This window comes from Platichthys flesus, chromosome 2 (genome assembly GCF_949316205.1).
Source record: "Platichthys flesus chromosome 2, fPlaFle2.1, whole genome shotgun sequence".
NCBI classification, from domain to species: Eukaryota; Metazoa; Chordata; class Actinopteri; order Pleuronectiformes; family Pleuronectidae; genus Platichthys; species Platichthys flesus.
The window spans coordinates 17,531,944-17,550,145 of record NC_084946.1 but is presented as its reverse complement, the minus strand read 5'-3'; the positions used below and the strand labels follow the sequence as shown (position 1 = coordinate 17,550,145).

At 43.8% G+C, this 18,202-nt stretch overlaps 1 protein-coding gene across 10 annotated transcripts in view; it reads left to right on the top strand.

Moving 5' to 3' along the window:
• cadpsb (Ca2+-dependent activator protein for secretion b) overlaps positions 1–18,202 on the top strand; it is a 60,528-nt gene that overhangs the window by 38,644 nt on the left and 3,682 nt on the right. Inside the window, exons 12-29 of one of the 10 annotated variants that reach the window (XM_062402921.1) lie at positions 99–235; positions 355–542; positions 1,580–1,738; positions 1,933–2,034; positions 2,136–2,199; positions 2,288–2,411; positions 3,740–3,808; positions 7,227–7,333; positions 9,122–9,151; positions 12,364–12,520; positions 12,637–12,778; positions 13,590–13,751; positions 15,116–15,271; positions 15,422–15,569; positions 15,698–15,772; positions 15,884–15,967; positions 16,082–16,114; positions 16,258–16,365. In XM_062402921.1, the coding sequence (XP_062258905.1) occupies positions 99–235; positions 355–542; positions 1,580–1,738; positions 1,933–2,034; positions 2,136–2,199; positions 2,288–2,411; positions 3,740–3,808; positions 7,227–7,333; positions 9,122–9,151; positions 12,364–12,520; positions 12,637–12,778; positions 13,590–13,751; positions 15,116–15,271; positions 15,422–15,569; positions 15,698–15,772; positions 15,884–15,967; positions 16,082–16,114; positions 16,258–16,365 (2,045 nt within the window). Of the gene's footprint in view, positions 1–98; positions 236–354; positions 543–1,579; positions 1,739–1,932; positions 2,035–2,135; positions 2,200–2,287; positions 2,412–3,739; positions 3,809–4,693; positions 4,727–7,226; positions 7,334–9,121; positions 9,152–12,363; positions 12,521–12,636; positions 12,779–13,589; positions 13,752–15,115; positions 15,272–15,421; positions 15,570–15,697; positions 15,773–15,883; positions 15,968–16,081; positions 16,115–16,257; positions 16,366–18,202 lie in introns of all 10 variants that reach the window. The other 9 variants (XM_062402859.1, XM_062402845.1, XM_062402892.1 and 6 more) reach the window with 9 other exon arrangements.

The following is an 18,202-nucleotide window of genomic DNA, read 5'->3' as shown; positions in this document are numbered from 1 at the left end:
TGTCTCTGTGTTGTGAGAAAGAGCTGCTGTGTTCCCGGGTCTCACTGATGTCCTCTCCTCTGAATCATGTGCTTTTCCCTGTGCTGTTGGCTGGATAGATGCTGACAGAGCTCAGAAACATGGCATGGATGAGTTTATCTCCGCTAACCCCTGTAGCTTTGACCACGCCTCGCTTTTTGAGATGGTGCAGCGGCTCACGTTGGACCACAGGCTCAACGACACCTTCTGCTGCCTGGTGAGTGTCTCTCTGCCCGTTATAACACACAATGCATTGACGGCGTTCAGACAGTGGGCTGCTGTTGCTTGGTGATATGCGTCAACGTAACCCCCCCCATCTGTGTTTGTGTGGTGCAGGGATGGTTCAGCCCAGGCCAGGTGTTTGTCTTGGATGAGTACTGTGCCAGGAACGGAGTTCGAGGTTGTCACAGACATCTGTGTTACCTGCGTGACCTGCTGGAGAGAGCGGAGAGCGGGGCGATCATTGACCCCACTCTGCTTCACTACAGCTTCGCTTTCTGTGCCTCCCATGTCCACGGGAACAGGTGGGACCCTGATCCTTTCTACTGAAGTGTCTGTGCTTTGTAAGCCACGTCGCTGAACAGAATCTCAAAACCCTTAACAGAGACATATCATGCTCAAATTCAGGTTGATCATTTCAATATGGGTTTGATGAATATGTTTAAATGCTCCAATGTTCAGAAAACACTCATATTGCCCATTGCAGCTGCATTTCTCTTTAGCCATCTGTCAGAAAGACTTTGCTCCTGTCTCTTTAAGACAGGGGGGGGCGTGCATTATGGCAATGATCATCATAGTCATGTAACGTGACATCTTATCTCTATAAACAGATTGTGTGTGTCAATGTGCAGAATCTGTTTGACCAATCACATTTAAAGCAGGCAGTGGCTGCCCGCAGTGAAACATTGTGGAGAGCAAAAGAGACGGAACACAAAGAACGACATGCACTGACTTTCCTTTTTGTTTTAAATTAGTTTGCATTCAAAAGCAGGAGAAGCTGTTAATAGAGATCAGCCAAAGTTTGTTGTCACACAATCAAGTGACATCACGATGAAGCAGAAGAATCGACCAAACGACTAACATGGAGTTTCACGTGCATATAAGAAACTTATAACACTGTAGAGGAACAAGAACAATTGACAAAGCATCATATGTCTCCATTAATATCACACAACATGAAATGCCAGCATTCCATTCTATTAAGCAGACTGATATGTCTTATACATTATACTGTACTGAGGAGGGGGATGCACTAAAGCTCTATAAACAATGGGCGAGAACATAACAGAGTCAGGCTCATCAGAAGCATCCTACACCTTTTTTTCATGTCCTTCATCTTAATTAATTTGCCATATTTATGTTCTGATTTATGTTCTGTTGCTTTTATGTTGTTGTTTATTTTTTCTCTGTGTTCCATGTTACGTTGTTAATCGATTGTGTATCTCCACATATTTTTTCTTGTTTTCTACCATTTTTCTTTGTTTTCCTTTCTCTCTGTTCTTGTTGCCATAGTCTCTTACTGTCCATATTATTCATCCTCCCATGCGTGCGTTAAAGTCAGAGAGGGCAGCGATTACTGGGGGCCGCTGGGCTATGAGACCCTCGTTTCCCCAAAGAGCTCCCCAAGCCCCGATCCTCGCACGGCCTCTAAGCGAGTACGCACATTCACGTTTAGAAAGACTAAGGATTCCAAAATACCACTCTGTCAAGGGCCAAAAAGGTGAGAAGCTGTCATTTATTTGCACACGTAACACAAATGGAACTCAAACGACAATTTGCAGTCAGTTCCCGGGGGGGGAGGGGGATCTGATAAACCGTTAGCCACTGAGCTCTTCCTTTTCTTTTTTTTCGTTGAGAAGTTGAACCTCTGTCCGGTTTCAGTGGGCTTAACGTGTGTGCTTGTGATCCCGGCAGGCCAGACGGGCTGAGCACGGTGAAAGTGGATGAGAAGGAGCGTTTCGAAGACATCAAGGAGCGGTTGCGTGTGATTTTGGAAAACCAGATTGTACATTTCAGGTAACCAACGAACTGCACATTACCCCCAAGTCGCAAAACATTGTGCCCACTGGGGTTTTCTCACTGCTCATTCCTTGTCTCTCTGCATCTTCTCTTTTTAGATATTTTTTCCCCTTCGGTCGTCCAGAGGGTGCACTGAAGGCCACTTTGTCCTTGCTGGAGAGGGTTTGTAAATTCAACAAAGAAAACATTTTATGCACAGTGAAAGAACGGGTGTGATGCAATAGACCCCGCTCACACATTCCCTGTTTAGGTCCTGATGAAGGACATCGTGACCCCAGTCCCACCAGAGGAAGTTAAAGGAGTTATCCGCAAGTGTTTGGAGCAGGCTGCTCAGCTCAACTACGAGCGGATTAAAGAATATGCTAAAATTGAAGGTAAAAAAAACACACAAGCCCACGTCAGATAATGAGTGCAGCAGGGAATTTCCTAACGATGTAATTATTAAAACAACGACAGTGGTCATTAAAGTATGCTCTCACTTTGTCTGGTGTTCAGTCACTGGTTGTGTGAGGAAGTAAAACAGGAAAAGACACGTTTTAATATTGTAAACATGTGTCCCTGTTTCTACTGCAGTTTTATATTAAGATTGTTCTTGTGACTTTGACTTTGTCATATATTTCTCTACACGTGGTGAATTCGGTATAACGGTATATTTGTGTCCATATCCCAAATTATTTGTGACAGTGTCGGGCACTTGTTGTCCCAGTCCAATAACTCTCTCCTTTGTTTCAGGCCTGCTTTAGCTCTGTGCTGTTCTGTAGGTCAAGTTGGCTTTTGTGTAGAGGTGTGTGAGTAAAAATGCATTCAAATCCAAAGCCCTGAAATCTGTTGATGTGCTGATCTCTCATTGTGCCAATTCAGACTGTGTGGTGTCCTGGCCCTCAGGCGCCCGATGATTGGACTGTGAGTTCAGCTTAACTGAATGTCCTGACATCCAGATTCCTGTCAATGCACACCCCCCCCCCTCCCGTTACCTTACTGTAGCTGTTACCTCTCTCATTCCTCCAGCTGACGCTGCCCGTGCCCCTCAACAACCCCTCCCCACTGCTCCAAATCCCTGCAGCTCTCCTGTCCCCTCTGTCTTCTGTTCTTGGTGAAGACCACCTTCTTCCACTCCCTGTCCCTCCCTGTCTGCTCTGCTTTTCTCTCCTCGCTCGCAGTCGTTGGCTTTGCCACAGTTATCACCTTATTTGAGTGACTACGTGATAAATGGCTCTGAACCAAAGGAATGCTGGGATTGAACGCCTACAAACCAGCATCAGACATCTGCATGTGCTTTGAGACATAACAACATGGCCTTTCTTTATTGGCATGGATTTCATATCAAAAAAAGTGACAAGATATTATATAATGTCTTATTCTCCCATGCTGTCTTTTCTTCCTATATATTCATAAAATGCATCAACATGCATTTTGCTTATAGAAAACTCTGATGTTGTTTATGCCTTGAAAGAAATCCCCCAGGGTGCTAAAGATACTAAGGAATTAAACCTTACTATCTTGCCATTCCATGTGAATTGACTTCCCACTGTCCTCGTGAGGCACCTGGTTCTAAACAAACCGAACATGTGACTTTACCGCAGGGCCTCCTGTCCGGCACAATACCGGTTTCACCTGGACAGCCCTCTTCCCATCAGCCTCTGACCTCTCTCCTACCCACCTCTGACCCCAGCCTCTTGCATGCCCCAATCCTTTTTTATAGGGAAAAAGAGGGAAATGTATGAGCACCCTGTCTTCTGCTTGGCGTCTCAAGTGATGGATTTAACCATCCGTGAGTACCTTCATCATCCTCTCCCAAGCCTCTCTCCTCCTCCTCCTCCTCCTCTTTCACCTCATCAATCCCCCCCACCACCACTACCACCCTCTGCCTATCCTCTCTTCTTAAGAGATGTTGCTCCTGCCATGCTTGTTTTATCTGTGCCTTTTGTCTGTGAGAGTGAGTGGGGAGCGCACCAGCCGAGAGATCTGAGCAGTACCACACTGAATCAGTCGGGGTCCTTCTTTTAGCACCATCTGTCTGTGATGGACATGAATGAGCAGTCTGGTCTGTTAGCTTCTTTCTTTTGGTTGGATGCCCCTTCCTTTGACTTGAATGCATTTTTACATTGCTTACATTGTTATCTCCTCCAGTCATTTGGTCTGATCATGTCTCAGTGGTGTGCTGTGCTGAACAGGTAGGCTTCTTTTCACACTGTGACACCAGAGATAGGGAAGGAGATATTGAATGAGGAGGACAGGGTAGCATATCTGAATGCAACAGCTCCTGTTTGTGTTCTTTTCCCCTTGATTCAACTCAAGTCACTCAGTGTGTCCTGTCTATGCTCCTGACAGCCGTCCGTGTGTCCTTATCTGTTTACGATAGTCTGAGCTTCTGTCTGTTTGTTAACAAACATCTTATCACAATTTTAATTTCCAATTTTCCACAGGGTGACGTTTCAGTGTTTCTGTTTTTTATTATGTTTGTGACGTTGCGTCTGTTGCCTAGAAACCTCAGTCCCTGGAGCTGAAAAGGTCCCAGCAGATTCTTTGCGGGGGTCACATGGTGATGGATAACAACTCGGAGCTCTACCCCCCTGTAACATGATAATAATCCCAGAGCCCTGCTAATTCTAAACATCTCCTCTCTATCTCTTCTCTCCCTTTTCTCTCGCTGAAGTTGAGAAAGGTCAAAAGGATCAAAAGGATCCAGGTGAACTCATGTTTAGCTTGTGGTTTAGCCCCAGTGCACACATACATGCAAATACACACAGACCCTAAGCCCTCACCCCTCACACACACACTTTATAGATTTACAATATATGCATGTATGCACACACTTGACCTGTAGCATAGCCTTTCATACAATATTTTATACACACTGGTTATACACATTAATATAAGTACCCAAATGTCTTGCTCTGTTTTAAATATCTATTTTTGGAAGTACATACCGTGGAGATTGTATTACTATATATTATAACATATATATACATATATTTAAGTTAATAGTGTTTCAGATTTAATACAGTATTCACTTTAAATAAGAATAATGTGTGTAAATTGCTGAAAATGATCTAAAATGGCATTTTTGCATGAACAATTATAGAGTAATACAATCTCTTACAAAAATAATACATTTTATGTTTTGTCAAAGGTTAAATCAGAAATAAAATAAGAAAAGGACATAAGCAACATCCAAAATAAACCTCATATACAGTTAAGGATTGTTCCTTCACATACCTATATGCATTTTTTAAATGCCATATATTTCAAATCTATATTTAAAGTGTCAGTTCAACCATAATCCACCATAAACAAACAAATAAACAAACCCCCAAAAAATCTTTCTCTCGTGGTACAGTCATGTAGATAGTTTTGGTTTTACTGTAACTTTCACCTCATATAAAATGTAACTTAATTGTCCTTTAGGTGAAAATGGTCTTACATTTAGTTGAAACACAAATAAAAAGTATAATAAGATAAGCTGAATGCATCAAACAAAGCCTAATCTATTTTAGATCAGGTGAATTTATTCATGAAAACCTATCCAGATCTACACAGATAAACTGAAACTATGCTCGTGGCTCACGTTTCCACCAGGGAAAAGTGACACAGTTTGTTTAACTTGTGTTATGTTGCTTGAGAATTTGGTGAACTGGCTCTTTAATATTCCAAAGTAGACGCATTTAATATTGTATTATTTTTTTTATAGTTTTAACGTCTTAATGGATTGACTCCAAACTGTTTCTGATTATTATTTCTTCTGTTGCGCTGATGAAGCTGAGCTGTGATGCACCTTCTAGACCAAACCCTGATCCATGTCTTCACAGATGTGCTCTCAGAGCCGTCCAGTCCAGGACATTATGACCACAGGATATATAGTTACTGTAACACAAATCCATGTGATCCATCCATTAGTGTCGATTATATGTCCCTGAAGACAGTGGCTGAAGTACAAGCTTTAGATATCTCATATTTCAATCCCAATGAAAAACCTTACATGATAACTGAAGGCCTAACCTAAAGTGGCAAATTAGGTTTTATTTAGCAGTTACAGCTAGGAACCCAAAATAGATGAAATTATTGATTTGGCCTGAGTTCAAATATTTGAGGAAACCTAAAGAACTAAATAATGTTGAGAACAATCAAATACCCCAAGTCAGACCTGAAGTCCTAAGTAAGAGCGCTAATGTTTTATGTAAAGTTGTGTATTTATGTCCTTTTGATTTCAGATTTATGTAGCCATTCGGTTTCATGTTCCGATTATACACATTCGTCATTTCCACATAGTCGTGCACCTTGAATATTCCCATTTCATCGACATGTAACTGTCTTAGCTGATCATTCTGTCAACAGAGGTACAACCAAGTGATCTGGAGCTTTTGCAAGTTATAGAGAAAAATCAGCAGCTAAGTGAAGGAAAATAGGACAAAATCGTAGTCGATGACAGATTCAACACCAACACACTGTAAAAAGTATTCATTAAAAGACATTTAGGTCATTTAATAAATTGATTTATTAACTTAGTGCTATTTTGAATAGATATTTTTAAGAGAAGAACAATTTTAAGCATCTAGTGAACCACATACCGCAGGCAGTATGCTGAAATGATTAAGACTTGTTTTGATGACTCAAGAAAGACATGTCGGTCTTGTATTTATATAATAAGATAAAATTAATCATAATTATGAAATTGGAATGTCGACACATTTTCTGTTTCTAGATTATGAAACAAATATTTGCACAAATTTGATCAGTCTCAAACAGGAGTGATGAATTATTTTTACAGTGTGTGTTCAGTGAGGGTTTTTGGACACAGCATGCGGCAGCTCCTTATACAGATGGCTTATTCAGTACCGCTTCACTATGCATGCTTTCTAATGCTACATCGCTCCTCCATCCCAACGCCACTATTCCTGTGCCTGATACTCCTCCGACATAAATCTGATTATCCTACAAACACATCACTTCTGTTGCTTTATGTCACGTAGCCTAAACATGCATGTAAATGACGACACGCTTGACTAATTTAGGAGGTTTGGTTTGTGAACATCACAGTGTAAGTGCTGTGTTTGTACTTTTATTAAACGGTCAAATACACAGACAGGAAAAACTCTTTAGAATAGTCGTAAAAAAAAAAAAAATCCCCCTGGAATCCTTCTCTGTGCTTGACTAACCACTCATCCCTCACCCTCATCCTTTTGTCTCAGAGAACGTAGGCCGCTTAGTCACGCCTGCCAAAAAGCTGGAGGAAACAATTCGCCTGGCGGAGTTAGTCATAGAGGTCCTCCAGCAGAACCAGGAGCACCATGCGGAGGTGAGTGAGAACCCTCTCCTCCTCTCCTCCCCTCCTCCTCAAAAAACACTCTCCCTCTTTACTCTCACTCTTATCTCACTCTCCGCCCCACACCAGGGAGTTAGTCCTATTATCAGCCTTCTATACATAAAGCTGCTTTCATCTATGGTTAACGAAAAGAGCAAAAAAAAAACTTTCGGAGATTAATTTAATCTAAGGGAGCTCTAATTGGTGTTCGGCAGACCATGGCTACATGGAATCAGAGCGCTATGTTTGAGCAGAGTTTGTAAATTAGACAGGAAATGTATAATGTGTGCGGTTCTTTCCTCTGATCACGGTTCAGAGTTCAACAAGGCGGCATATGGTAATATATTATTTGGAGGTACTCCAGTACAAAGAGTAGGAAACAGTGAAACAGGCCAGTGAGAGTTACTTCAGGCTTCTGTTTGCTCTCAATGTGGTGTTAAGTTTCCCTTTGGCCACATTTAGAACAACAAATATTAATATGACTATACACAACTAAAGTGTCTCTTCAGCAGAGCGCGTTCCTCTGTCAAGGCCCAACTGTCCCCTAAAATTCAAGCTGCACCAATTTCTCACACTTATCAAATCAGTTCCCTAAACATGCCTGTGTTTTTTTCAACCAGATCAAATGAAATATTTCTTGGGAAAATGTAAAAATATTGAAAAACATCCAGATTCAAATCAAAAGTTATTCTCTGACCTATTCCACATCCTTCCACCAGGTTTCATGGAAAATCGGTTCAGTTGTTTAATGCTGCTTACGGACACACATACAAACAAACAAACAGGCGTGAAAACAGAACATCCTTGACAGAGGTCATTTCAAGTCAAAGTCCTGAATTCCCAATCCCACTTAAAGGTTCAGTGTGTAGACTGTAGAGACATCTAGTGGTGAAGTCGCACGTTGCAGCTGGACAGCCTTCACCTCAGCCTCCCCTTCCAAACATGAAAGAGAACCTGTGGTAGCCTGCAGCTGTCATAAAAACTCAAAAGGTTCTCAGTTTGTCCAGTTTACTGCTACTGTAATGAACATGGCATCCCCCCCAGAGAGGACACACTTCAAATGTAAATATAATAAAGTATTTAAATATGAAGGCCACATTCTAAAATAAAGTAAAACAGCAGTTTGTACAATTTAGATGAAAAATACTAGCGAAAACATCAATAGGATTATTTTATATTCTTTTTCTGTAATTAGATCTCTTTCACCTAAATCTCACACACTGGACCTTTAAGAATAAGCACACAACTATTAGCATTGAAATACACTTGAAAAATGTAAATCCTCATTCCACCGAAATATGTCCTTGTGAGTGACACAGTGAGAATGTGATATAATAATAGTTAATAAATGTTTTTCTCTTTGAGCCTCACAGCATTATTTGAATTAAAACATTAGAGAAATTGCAGCAGACACATCTATAACATGCTTTTTTGTGAGATGGGAAATCATGAGTTGATGTGTATCATAAATGTATACATCTTTAAGGAAATCTGAAAGTTAACTTATAACTGAAGCTGTCAGATCCGTCTAGTGTCGTCAAAAGCCAAATAGGTCCCTACCGAACTATTAGAGTATTAGCATATTGTCCAATAAAGTGTAACTACAAAAAACAAAGTACTCCACTCGAGTCACTTTCCACCCCCCTTTTGCATCCTATCTGCTGCTATAAACACTGAGCTGATGATGAACATGTAGTTGTGTAGATCTGAAGGTGATCCAGTGTGATCGTAGAACATGCAGATAAAGCAGATTTATTGTATCTCTCTGAATATGCTTGACAGGCGGCAGTCACAAGTTCTGGAGATCAATCGGTACAGTATTTTTATTTCTTTTTTCCTCTTCAGTCCCCCCATCACGACCCCCCCCCCCCCCCCCCCCACTGTTTGGCATGTGCGCCCCTCTGGCACGACGCACCTTTTCTAGGCTCAGGATGAACTCATAGGTAGTTAGCGGTTGGGCTTGCTAGGCGCAGAGCTGAGAAGCCTTTTGCAGAAAGAAAACAAATTTAAAAAAGGCACCGTAGCTTGCACAACATAACTGTGATCATGAAGCATGTTCATCGGGCCATAAAGAGGTTTCCTTTCTCTCCAAGCATGCTGAACCAGTAAATCCCCCAAAGTATGCTCCATGTGAACCTTTGAAGTCTGATCCACCATAAACATTTGTCCCCCCCCACCCCCCGTCCCCTTCCATCCAACAGTTAATTTCACAGTCCGCACTTGTTCAAGCATTACACCCCCCCCCCCCCCGGCTTCTCCTCTTCCATCCCTCTCTGCTGTCTATTGTCAGTTCACCAACCCTATGACGAAATGCCTCAAAAATACATCACTGTTCTGTACATCTTCCTGTGTTCTCACTGTCATATGATTGGTGACTGTCCCAGCAGGGAAAAGAGGTATGTAGTCAAGTTGAACGAGAAACTTCCCACAATGCACCGTGCATGTCCAGTAGATGATGCAACGTCTACTTACTCCCCCCCCCCCCACGTCTACATACTCCCCTCCATCCTCAGCATCAGAACACCCCCCCGCCCCTAGGAATTGGTCCCCTGATACAGTTGCATTGTCACAGCACTATAATCTGTTTGGCTGAACACTGGCTGAGCTCTCAGGGTCCTGAATGTGTCCCGTAACCACCGTCAAAGGTTGGAGGCCGCTCCGCTTGGCGACCTTTGAGCCTCCCCCCCCCCCCCTCCCCCCCACCTGTCAGAAACGTTGACAGACCTCCTCTTTTAATAACAGTGTCCCTGCTCTCCTTGAATGTGATGGAGAAGATCTCTGTTTGCTGCCTGTTTGTCGAAAAACTAGAACGTTCAAGCTGTTTGGGTTTTTTTAATATTTGGGAGTGGGCAGGTAAGTAGACAGGTGAGTAAGGGGTTGACGGCCATTGTGGCGGTTAAGCCAGATTAGAAAAAAAGCTTGTAAAAGAAAAGAAAGCATGCAGCATAAGTTGAAAAGATTTAGGTGATAGTTCACCGAAAATTGCAACGTCACTAATTATCTACCCACCACTATGCCAATGGACGCGTGGGTGAAGTGTTGGATTCCACTAAACCCTTCTGGAGTCTAAAGGGTAAAGCCAAGGCGACCATGTCTTCGTGCCTAATAAAACAACAGTAAAAAAACACAACATGCCTCCATACTGCTCGTGTGGTGTCATCCAAGTGTCCGCAAGCCCCGAGATTCATAGTCGATTCAAAACAAGGTGATTTAGAAAATGTTTTAAGCCTAAAAGTCCACCACCACAAGTGGAGATGCTAGCGGGCATAGCCACACACTGTAGCCGCCCACTCCTCGGAGGATAACACAGTGTAACTGACGCCATTTCAAGACGTATATGAAATGTCTGGGCTTGGGGACACTTGGATGACACCACAGGAGGAGTATGGAGGCATGTTGTGTTTTTTTCTGTCATTTTTATTTTACGTATAAAGAATTCCGCTGAAACGCTGTTCACCCCTGGAACTCCACCAGTGTCCTGTGGACTCAAACACTTCACCCACCCGTGCACCGGCAGAGCGGGGCGCAGATAACGAGTGACTTTTCATTTTACGGCGACCTATACCTTTAAGCTTCATTTGTGGAACTTGGCAACGTGCTCGTCAGAATGATAAGCAAATAAGCCGAGACTGCCAGCAAAGCAACTACTGTACTTCTGCCGTCAAAGGGCGAGGAAGTCCTGACGCTGCTGGAAAACGTGCAGCCGAACCTCCGAGGCTCACTTAACTAATTGGAACGGACGCTCTTCCGACACAAGAGATGCTGTGTGCTGCAGTCCTCGGTGTGCCTATAGGCGAAGATGTGCATGAGTCACATTCACATCTCGTGGGCCGTGGGTTTGTCAGCGATGTGAATGGCGGACACCCCCTCATCGCTTACCCTGAGAGACAAGCATGCAGGGAGACGCCACATCTGCATGAGAAAAAGCACCTTCTCCCTTTCAACTGATAGATTCTGTCATGGATATATAACGAGTCACGAACATGCAACCCCCTCTGTGCGATTCTCCTGATACATGTCTTAACATGGATTAACAACTAATACCCACTTTAAGTCCTAATCAATATAAGCTGTGGATTCAGTGTCAGAGGATGGGATGGGAAACACAAACACAGATACTCACACACACACACACACACACATACACATCAAACAAACGCTGTATGATGGTGTGTCCTTTTCTCTCTGTGAAACTATGTTTGAAAGGAAACACCCAACAAAAGAGCCCACGTATACAGCATGAAACCATCACTATTCAACAGCCCACGTTTCTATCTGTTCAATTTAAACAGCAGATTTGGAATGAGGCATATTTAAAGGAAGAGTTTGGAGGTAATAGGCTTATTTTCTTTTCTCTCTTTCTTGCAGAGAGTTAGATGAGGATCATCTCTGCATCTGTCAAATACACAAACAGTTAATTAGCTTATTTTTATTGACTTAGTAGTGTTTCCCTTAAAATTAATATTTCAGGCCCAGTGGTATTAAGGAAATGCAAAACCAGTGAGGAGAAAAATGCACTCTCATTAAAAATGATACAGAAATTATTTTAAAATGATAATGAGCTTTATAACCAATGACCTTTGAAAAAATGGCACATCGTGATCAAAGCATCTTTGCTGCACCTCATCTTTCTCATCTTGGAGAATAATTCGCCATGGAAATTTTGCCATTGTCACTGCTATTGAAACAATTCCCCCCATTTCCAGTCTGGATGCTAAGCTTCTAGCAGCTGGGTCCTGGTTCTAGCTTCATATTTAACAGACTGATATGAGAATAAAGTCCATCCTCCAGTCAAACCAGCTTTAAGACCAAACTCTCTGGAAGGAAGTGAATTTGAACCATTCCCCTGTGATTTTGAACTATTCCTCAAAAATACACAAAGCCGACCAGGTTATTTCCTTTTTAGACCGACACGCCAGTGTTGTGTCTGTTAGTTCCTCCTTCCTTCCTTTCCTCCTTGCGTCTCCTTATCCCCTAACGTCTCCTTGTTCACCTCCTCCCTCTCCCCCCTGCTGTGTCTCTAGGCGTTTGCGTGGTGGACGGACCTCATGGTGGAGCATGCAGAAAACTTCCTGGCCCTCTACGGCATCGACATGGACGCCGCGCTTGAGATTCAATCCCCCGAGAGCTGGGACAGCTTCCCTCTCTTCCAGCTGCTCAACGACTTCCTCCGGGCAGACTGTAAGCTCCTGCACCTGCCTCGCATTTATTTCATTACTCCCCTCTGGTGTTTATGTGCTTATACTTATGCACTCCCATGTATTTTTATCACTCCTTTTCTCTTTTTTTTCTCACAGATCATCTGTGCAATGGAAAGTTCCACAAGCACCTTCAGGATCTGTATGCTCCTCTGGTGGTTAGATATGTGGATCTGATGGAGTCCTCCATCGCACAGTCAATTCACAAGGGCTTTGAGCGCGAGTCCTGGGAGCCTGTAAAGTAAGGAGCCTCCGCCTTCGTAGCCAGGCTGTAGGATGGTTGGAGATGCGAGTCTTTTTATATTTAGATGACAGACTGACGACGTGGAGGCTGAGAAATCTGTGCGGCAGCTTTAATGATCGCCCGGGCTTCCTGTAGCTTCGCTGCTAAAGAGCGAGCCAAGAGTGGGCTGAATAACCTGCTTTTTCTTCTGCGATGGAAATGGGTTATTTATTCTCTAAATAGTCTTTGAGTAATGTGTGTGTCTCACCAATCTCTCTCCGACACATTGGGGTCAGGGCAGCATCTAATGTTTCTGTTTTGTTTTGTGAACTAACCTCCATAATGTGTGCTTTGACTTGTTGCCAGAAACTAAAGGCCTCCAGTCTCTTCTGTTGCTCTTATTTCTTTCTTGTGGCTTCCACATTTATGCTTTAACATTTTTTTGAATTGCTAATTTTAAAAAATAAATATAAATATGTACGATTCATGAATGTAAACAATAATTTTAAAGCAAATTTGTTTTGATTTATGTTTATTCTTGTCAGTATTACATCGCTTCCCCCTTTCACTGCAGTTAAATCAGTGTCTGTGTGCATCCTGAGTCCAGCCCTCTTTACTCTGCAGGTCTTTTCTTATAACGTGTGCCGTTTGATAAGTACTGTTTGGTCTCATTGTTTTTGTTTTTTTACGTGTGCTACCGTACATAACTGTCACCACCTGATTTTGAAACTTTATGTTTCTGTTATGATGAGTGTTACATGGCTTTTTCTGCAGCTCCCACTCCACTGTTATGGACACCCTTTTTTCTTTTTGTCTGTCTCTTCTGCAGGAGTTTAACAAGTAATCTGCCCAATGTGAATCTACCAAATGTGAACCTCCAAATTCCCAAAGTACCAAATCTGCCCGTGCCAGTAGCAGGACTATCAGTTAACCTTCCACAAATGCCTAGCTTTTCTACCCCGTCATGGATGGCTGCTATATATGACTCTGAGTGTGTATTCAATTAGTTCACTTTAGAAATGGTTTAAGCAAACAGCGGCTGCCTTGGTATGAAGATGCCCGCAGATTAAAAAAAAGGATGCAGGACATATTATTCTGTGTGGCTGCATCTGATAAAGAAGAAGTAACAAACAACACCCAAAACAAGCAAAACAATGAAGCATATTTAGCACGTTTCGTCTCCTGAGGGAATCCTGTTCATGTTCATGCCAAGGGCGCCCTGAGGTGTTAGAGTAGATGGGGTTCTGCTTTCTGAAATGAGAGGCTGAAACACTCATTTGTCTTAGCGTGCATGCTGCTGGGCTGAGGTGTGGAGATACAGGCCAAAACTCAAATCTGAATATCTTACTCCGAGGCTATTTGGTGCCTTTACGGCACAGAGAGAGAAAAACTGACCAAACCACCCCCCCCAAAAAAAAAAAAAATTGAAAAACAGACAGTATTTCCCCATTTGAATAATTTGCAAGTCAAGATCCCCGTTCTCAAATGTGTGTATCTCCTCGCAGTTGTCGTCCACAGACATTTGCTTGAGTGATTTTCAGCGTGCTGTAGATTGCACATGGCTGCAGGCTCATTCCTGACCTTGACCACCTGCTTGTAGTGTGATGGGGGGAGCAGAGCGTGAGCTGGACCGGAGACGATACCACGAGGAGGCTCGGCCGGCGGCTTTCAGACCCTGCGCCTCTCCGTTGTACCACCCTCCCCCCCCAGCGTGTCTCCTCCGGCACTTCCCCAATCACATCTACGCAGGGTGCCCCCCCCCAAATAAAGGGGTCTGCATGGTTTGTTTGGTAAATCTTCCAGGAGCCCCACCAGCCCCGGGACATGGACGTTGAGAGAGGGCCTGTGATGAGGGAAAAGCAAATTGGAGATTTTTTTTCTTTTTTGTGGAACCAGACACGAACCATTAAAAGATTTTTTTTTTTTTTACACGCCCTCCCTCACGTCTCCATTCCCACCCTTCTCCTTTGTCTTGACACAGTGTGATCAGCTGCTATTTCTGCAGTGACTCTACCTGCATGTGGCCACTTCACATCCCAGTCAATAATCATACTATGCAGCATGGTTATTGATTCGTGACAGTAAACCCAGTCCGCTCCCTTTCCCCCATACGCTGTCCAGGAACGCCCGAACGCACCTTTGAGCGGACCTGTCAGTGTATGGTCGGAGTGGACCTGAGCTGTGTTCAGGTGCAGAGGAACCGCATCCTCCTTTGCACCTGCCACAACACACCTCCACCCTCTCTCCCACCTTCTGACCCCCTCCCTCTCCAGCAGCGTGACCTTTTCCGTCTGACCTGTGTGTGTGTGTGTGTTTGTGTGTGTGTGTGTGTGTGTGTGTCCTGGTCGATGGCAGTAACGGCTCTGGGACGTCGGAGGACCTCTTCTGGAAGCTGGACGCCCTCCAGACCTTCATCAGGGACCTGCACTGGCCCGAGGAGGAGTTTGCCAAACACCTGGAGAGTCGCATCCAGCTCATGTCCAGCAACATGATCGAGAACTGCGTCAAGCGGTGCGTCTGGGTGCTTCCTGTGCATGAGCGGGGGGGGGGGGGGGGGGGGGGGGGTGACTGACACAAGCAGAAATACTTAGAGGCAGCCAATGTTAACCGCATTCTTTTATAATAAAGCCAGCGCACATAAAATGTCACTTTGCATTGCAGCACCCGGATGGCATTTGAGTCCAAGCTGACAAAGAGCAGCAGGTCCACAGATTTCCGCATTTCTCCGACACTATGCACCATGTTCAACGTGATGGTGGACGCCAAGGACCAATCAGCTAAACTGTGCGCCATGGAGATGGGCCAAGAGGTAAAGGCTTCACCTGGGACAGTGAACACATGTTAAATAATGTAGTGTATCTGCTTCATGTCCACTAACAGAAAGGCTTTTATTGAATAGTGCTTTTTGTTTCTTTTCTTTTTATACATGTTCTTTAGAAACAGTACCACACCACAATAGATGAACTGATTGAGGAGAGTGTGAAGGAAATGATCCAGGTCCTGGTTGCAAAGGTACATCGGCTGTGGACAAAGTTTACTTACTACTAGGATCAGATTTCTTTTTTTTTTTAATTATGATTTTGTGAGTGTGAGTGATTCCCTGTTCATTGCTTCGTTTCTCAGTCTGTGGCCATTCTGGAGAGCGTGCTGGCTAAGATTTCCAGATACGATGAAGGCACTCTCTTCTCCTCATTCCTCTCTTTCACGGTGAGATGGAGCTTCTCTCTCTTCAATCTACTTTGAACCTTATTGTCCTTGAACCATTTGATAATTGAGAAGACTTCAGTAAAAACAATGAGCTGGTTTTTCTTGTGATTTCAGGTGAAAGCTGCCTCAAAATATGTGGATGTACCCGTAAGTCGCACAACATCCTCTCTCTTCTGCGAACTTCTGTGTGTGTGTGTGTGTGTGTGTATATTTAATACTTGGGTTGCGAGTTGAACAAAATATTGTGAACTTGAATAACCATTTCTGTGTGTCTCTTCTTTGTCGTACAGAAACCTGGCATGGATGTGGCCGACGGCTACGTGACCTTTGTGCGCCACTCTCAGGACATACTCCGTGATAAGGTCAATGAGGAGGTGTATATAGAAAGGTTATTTGATGTAAGTAAGATGCCGTCTCCTCCTGACAAGAAGGGAGGGGCCTTACAGAATGTGTCAAAACAACAGGGCAGATGGGGGATAAGTTCCATTTTGAGACCAGGAAGTGTGTTTCAGCCTAAGAGGCTTCTTCCGAGCCTCTCCTCTTCTCCACTTCTCTCTCTTTCTCTCTGTCTCTCTCCTCTCTGTACCTCAGCTGCTGCCCTCTGGTGTGCATTGCCACAGTGCTTTTGGGCCTTTGTGTGTTAAACAAAAGGAAACTTTTATTTACAAAGAGTCCATAAAAGCATCCTCAAAAAAGGATTATCTGAAGTAGTGCTCTCTGGAAATAACGTGTCAGCACACTGACTCGTATCTGTAGCTAACCACTGTGCTGTAGGCTGCCAGATACTTTCCACATGAAGCATGTCAGCCTCCTGGAGACTTGACACTCAGCGCTCCTGGTCCAGTCCAAAAGGGGGGGGGGGGGGGGGGGGGGGGGGTAAAGACGCACTGCTGGATGGACCCGAGGGACATCATGATGTCAAACTCAGGGGCTGACATGGTCTGTTAGAGCTGCGGTTCCCAACCTGGAGGTCGTGACCCCGCTGAAGTAGAGAGGTTATTCTGAGCCAGTTAAAGTTCAGCGAAATGGACCATGTGGTGGTTTCATCTTAAACTCACGATCTTAACTTACATGACAGCGTAACAAGAGTGAAATATCCACAACAGACAGAAAGAAGAAAGTAAACTAGCTCACGTACAATGCACGAGCTTTGTCAGTACGTCATTAATCTTCTAGTAATAAGACGGTGATAAATCATCTGCTCATTAAAACATCTCAAAACGAGATCTATTATGTTTTGTTCCACCAGGAGTTCAAAATCCAAATGTTCTGTTTACTCTAACATTAGACAAAGTTGAAAAAGACTGGAGCTGAAAACTACTCATTAGCAACTAATAGGCTGATAAGTGTCATTATGGTGTCTTCTATTCTCTAACATAAACATGCTCATGAATAATAACTGCACCGACGAAAACCTCTTCCATCTTTTTTGTCAACCTGTAAAAATGTACAACCAAATCTGACAAAGCAACGAGAAACTGGTGGAACTTTCCCCATCTCGGGTGAAGGCAGCATAAAACTTTAACAGTCAATACGGAGCGATCGTGTCTGTGGCGTCAGGGGATGTTTAAAAAAAAGACCTAACACCAATCCTCAGTTACTCTGAGTGCAGTCTCAACTTTACTTTGGAATTTCAGTACAATGTTAATCCGAGTGATCTGCAGGTCGATAGAAGGTCAGAATCCAAAACGGTTGGGAACCAGCGCGTCAGAGGGCAGAGAGAGAGCACTGACTTACAAAAACATAATCCTAGTGGGATACATTGGCAGTGATGTGTCCTCCATGTGTGATTCGAACGACACATAACGCTGTGATGTGTGTGCTTCATGTCATTTAGAAACTATTTGTACAGTGTCTCTGCAGGTGTGTGTCGCGGCTGTGTGTGTTCGAAACGATCCCCCCGGTTGCGTTAAGTCCCCCCCCCCACGTCTCCCTCTGGTTCGCTCTGTTCCTGTCGCTGCAGGAGAGCCTCCTGCCGGATACATGTGATTTCTGTTGTTGTTGTTGTTGTCTGGGAGTGAGGAGTGATGCTGTGGTGAAGTGGGTCTGCTTTTGTCTTTGAGGTCCACACCGCCCCCCCCCGTGTCGTCACTTTCTCTATAGTGTGGGCTTGTTCCCCCCCTCCCGTGTCCTCTGTGTGGCCCCTGAAGTTCACAGAAATCCTGCCCCAGCACTGTCATGTTCACGTTATAAACAATCCTGCAGCTGGGAATGTTTCGGTTTGGGCATTTTAAA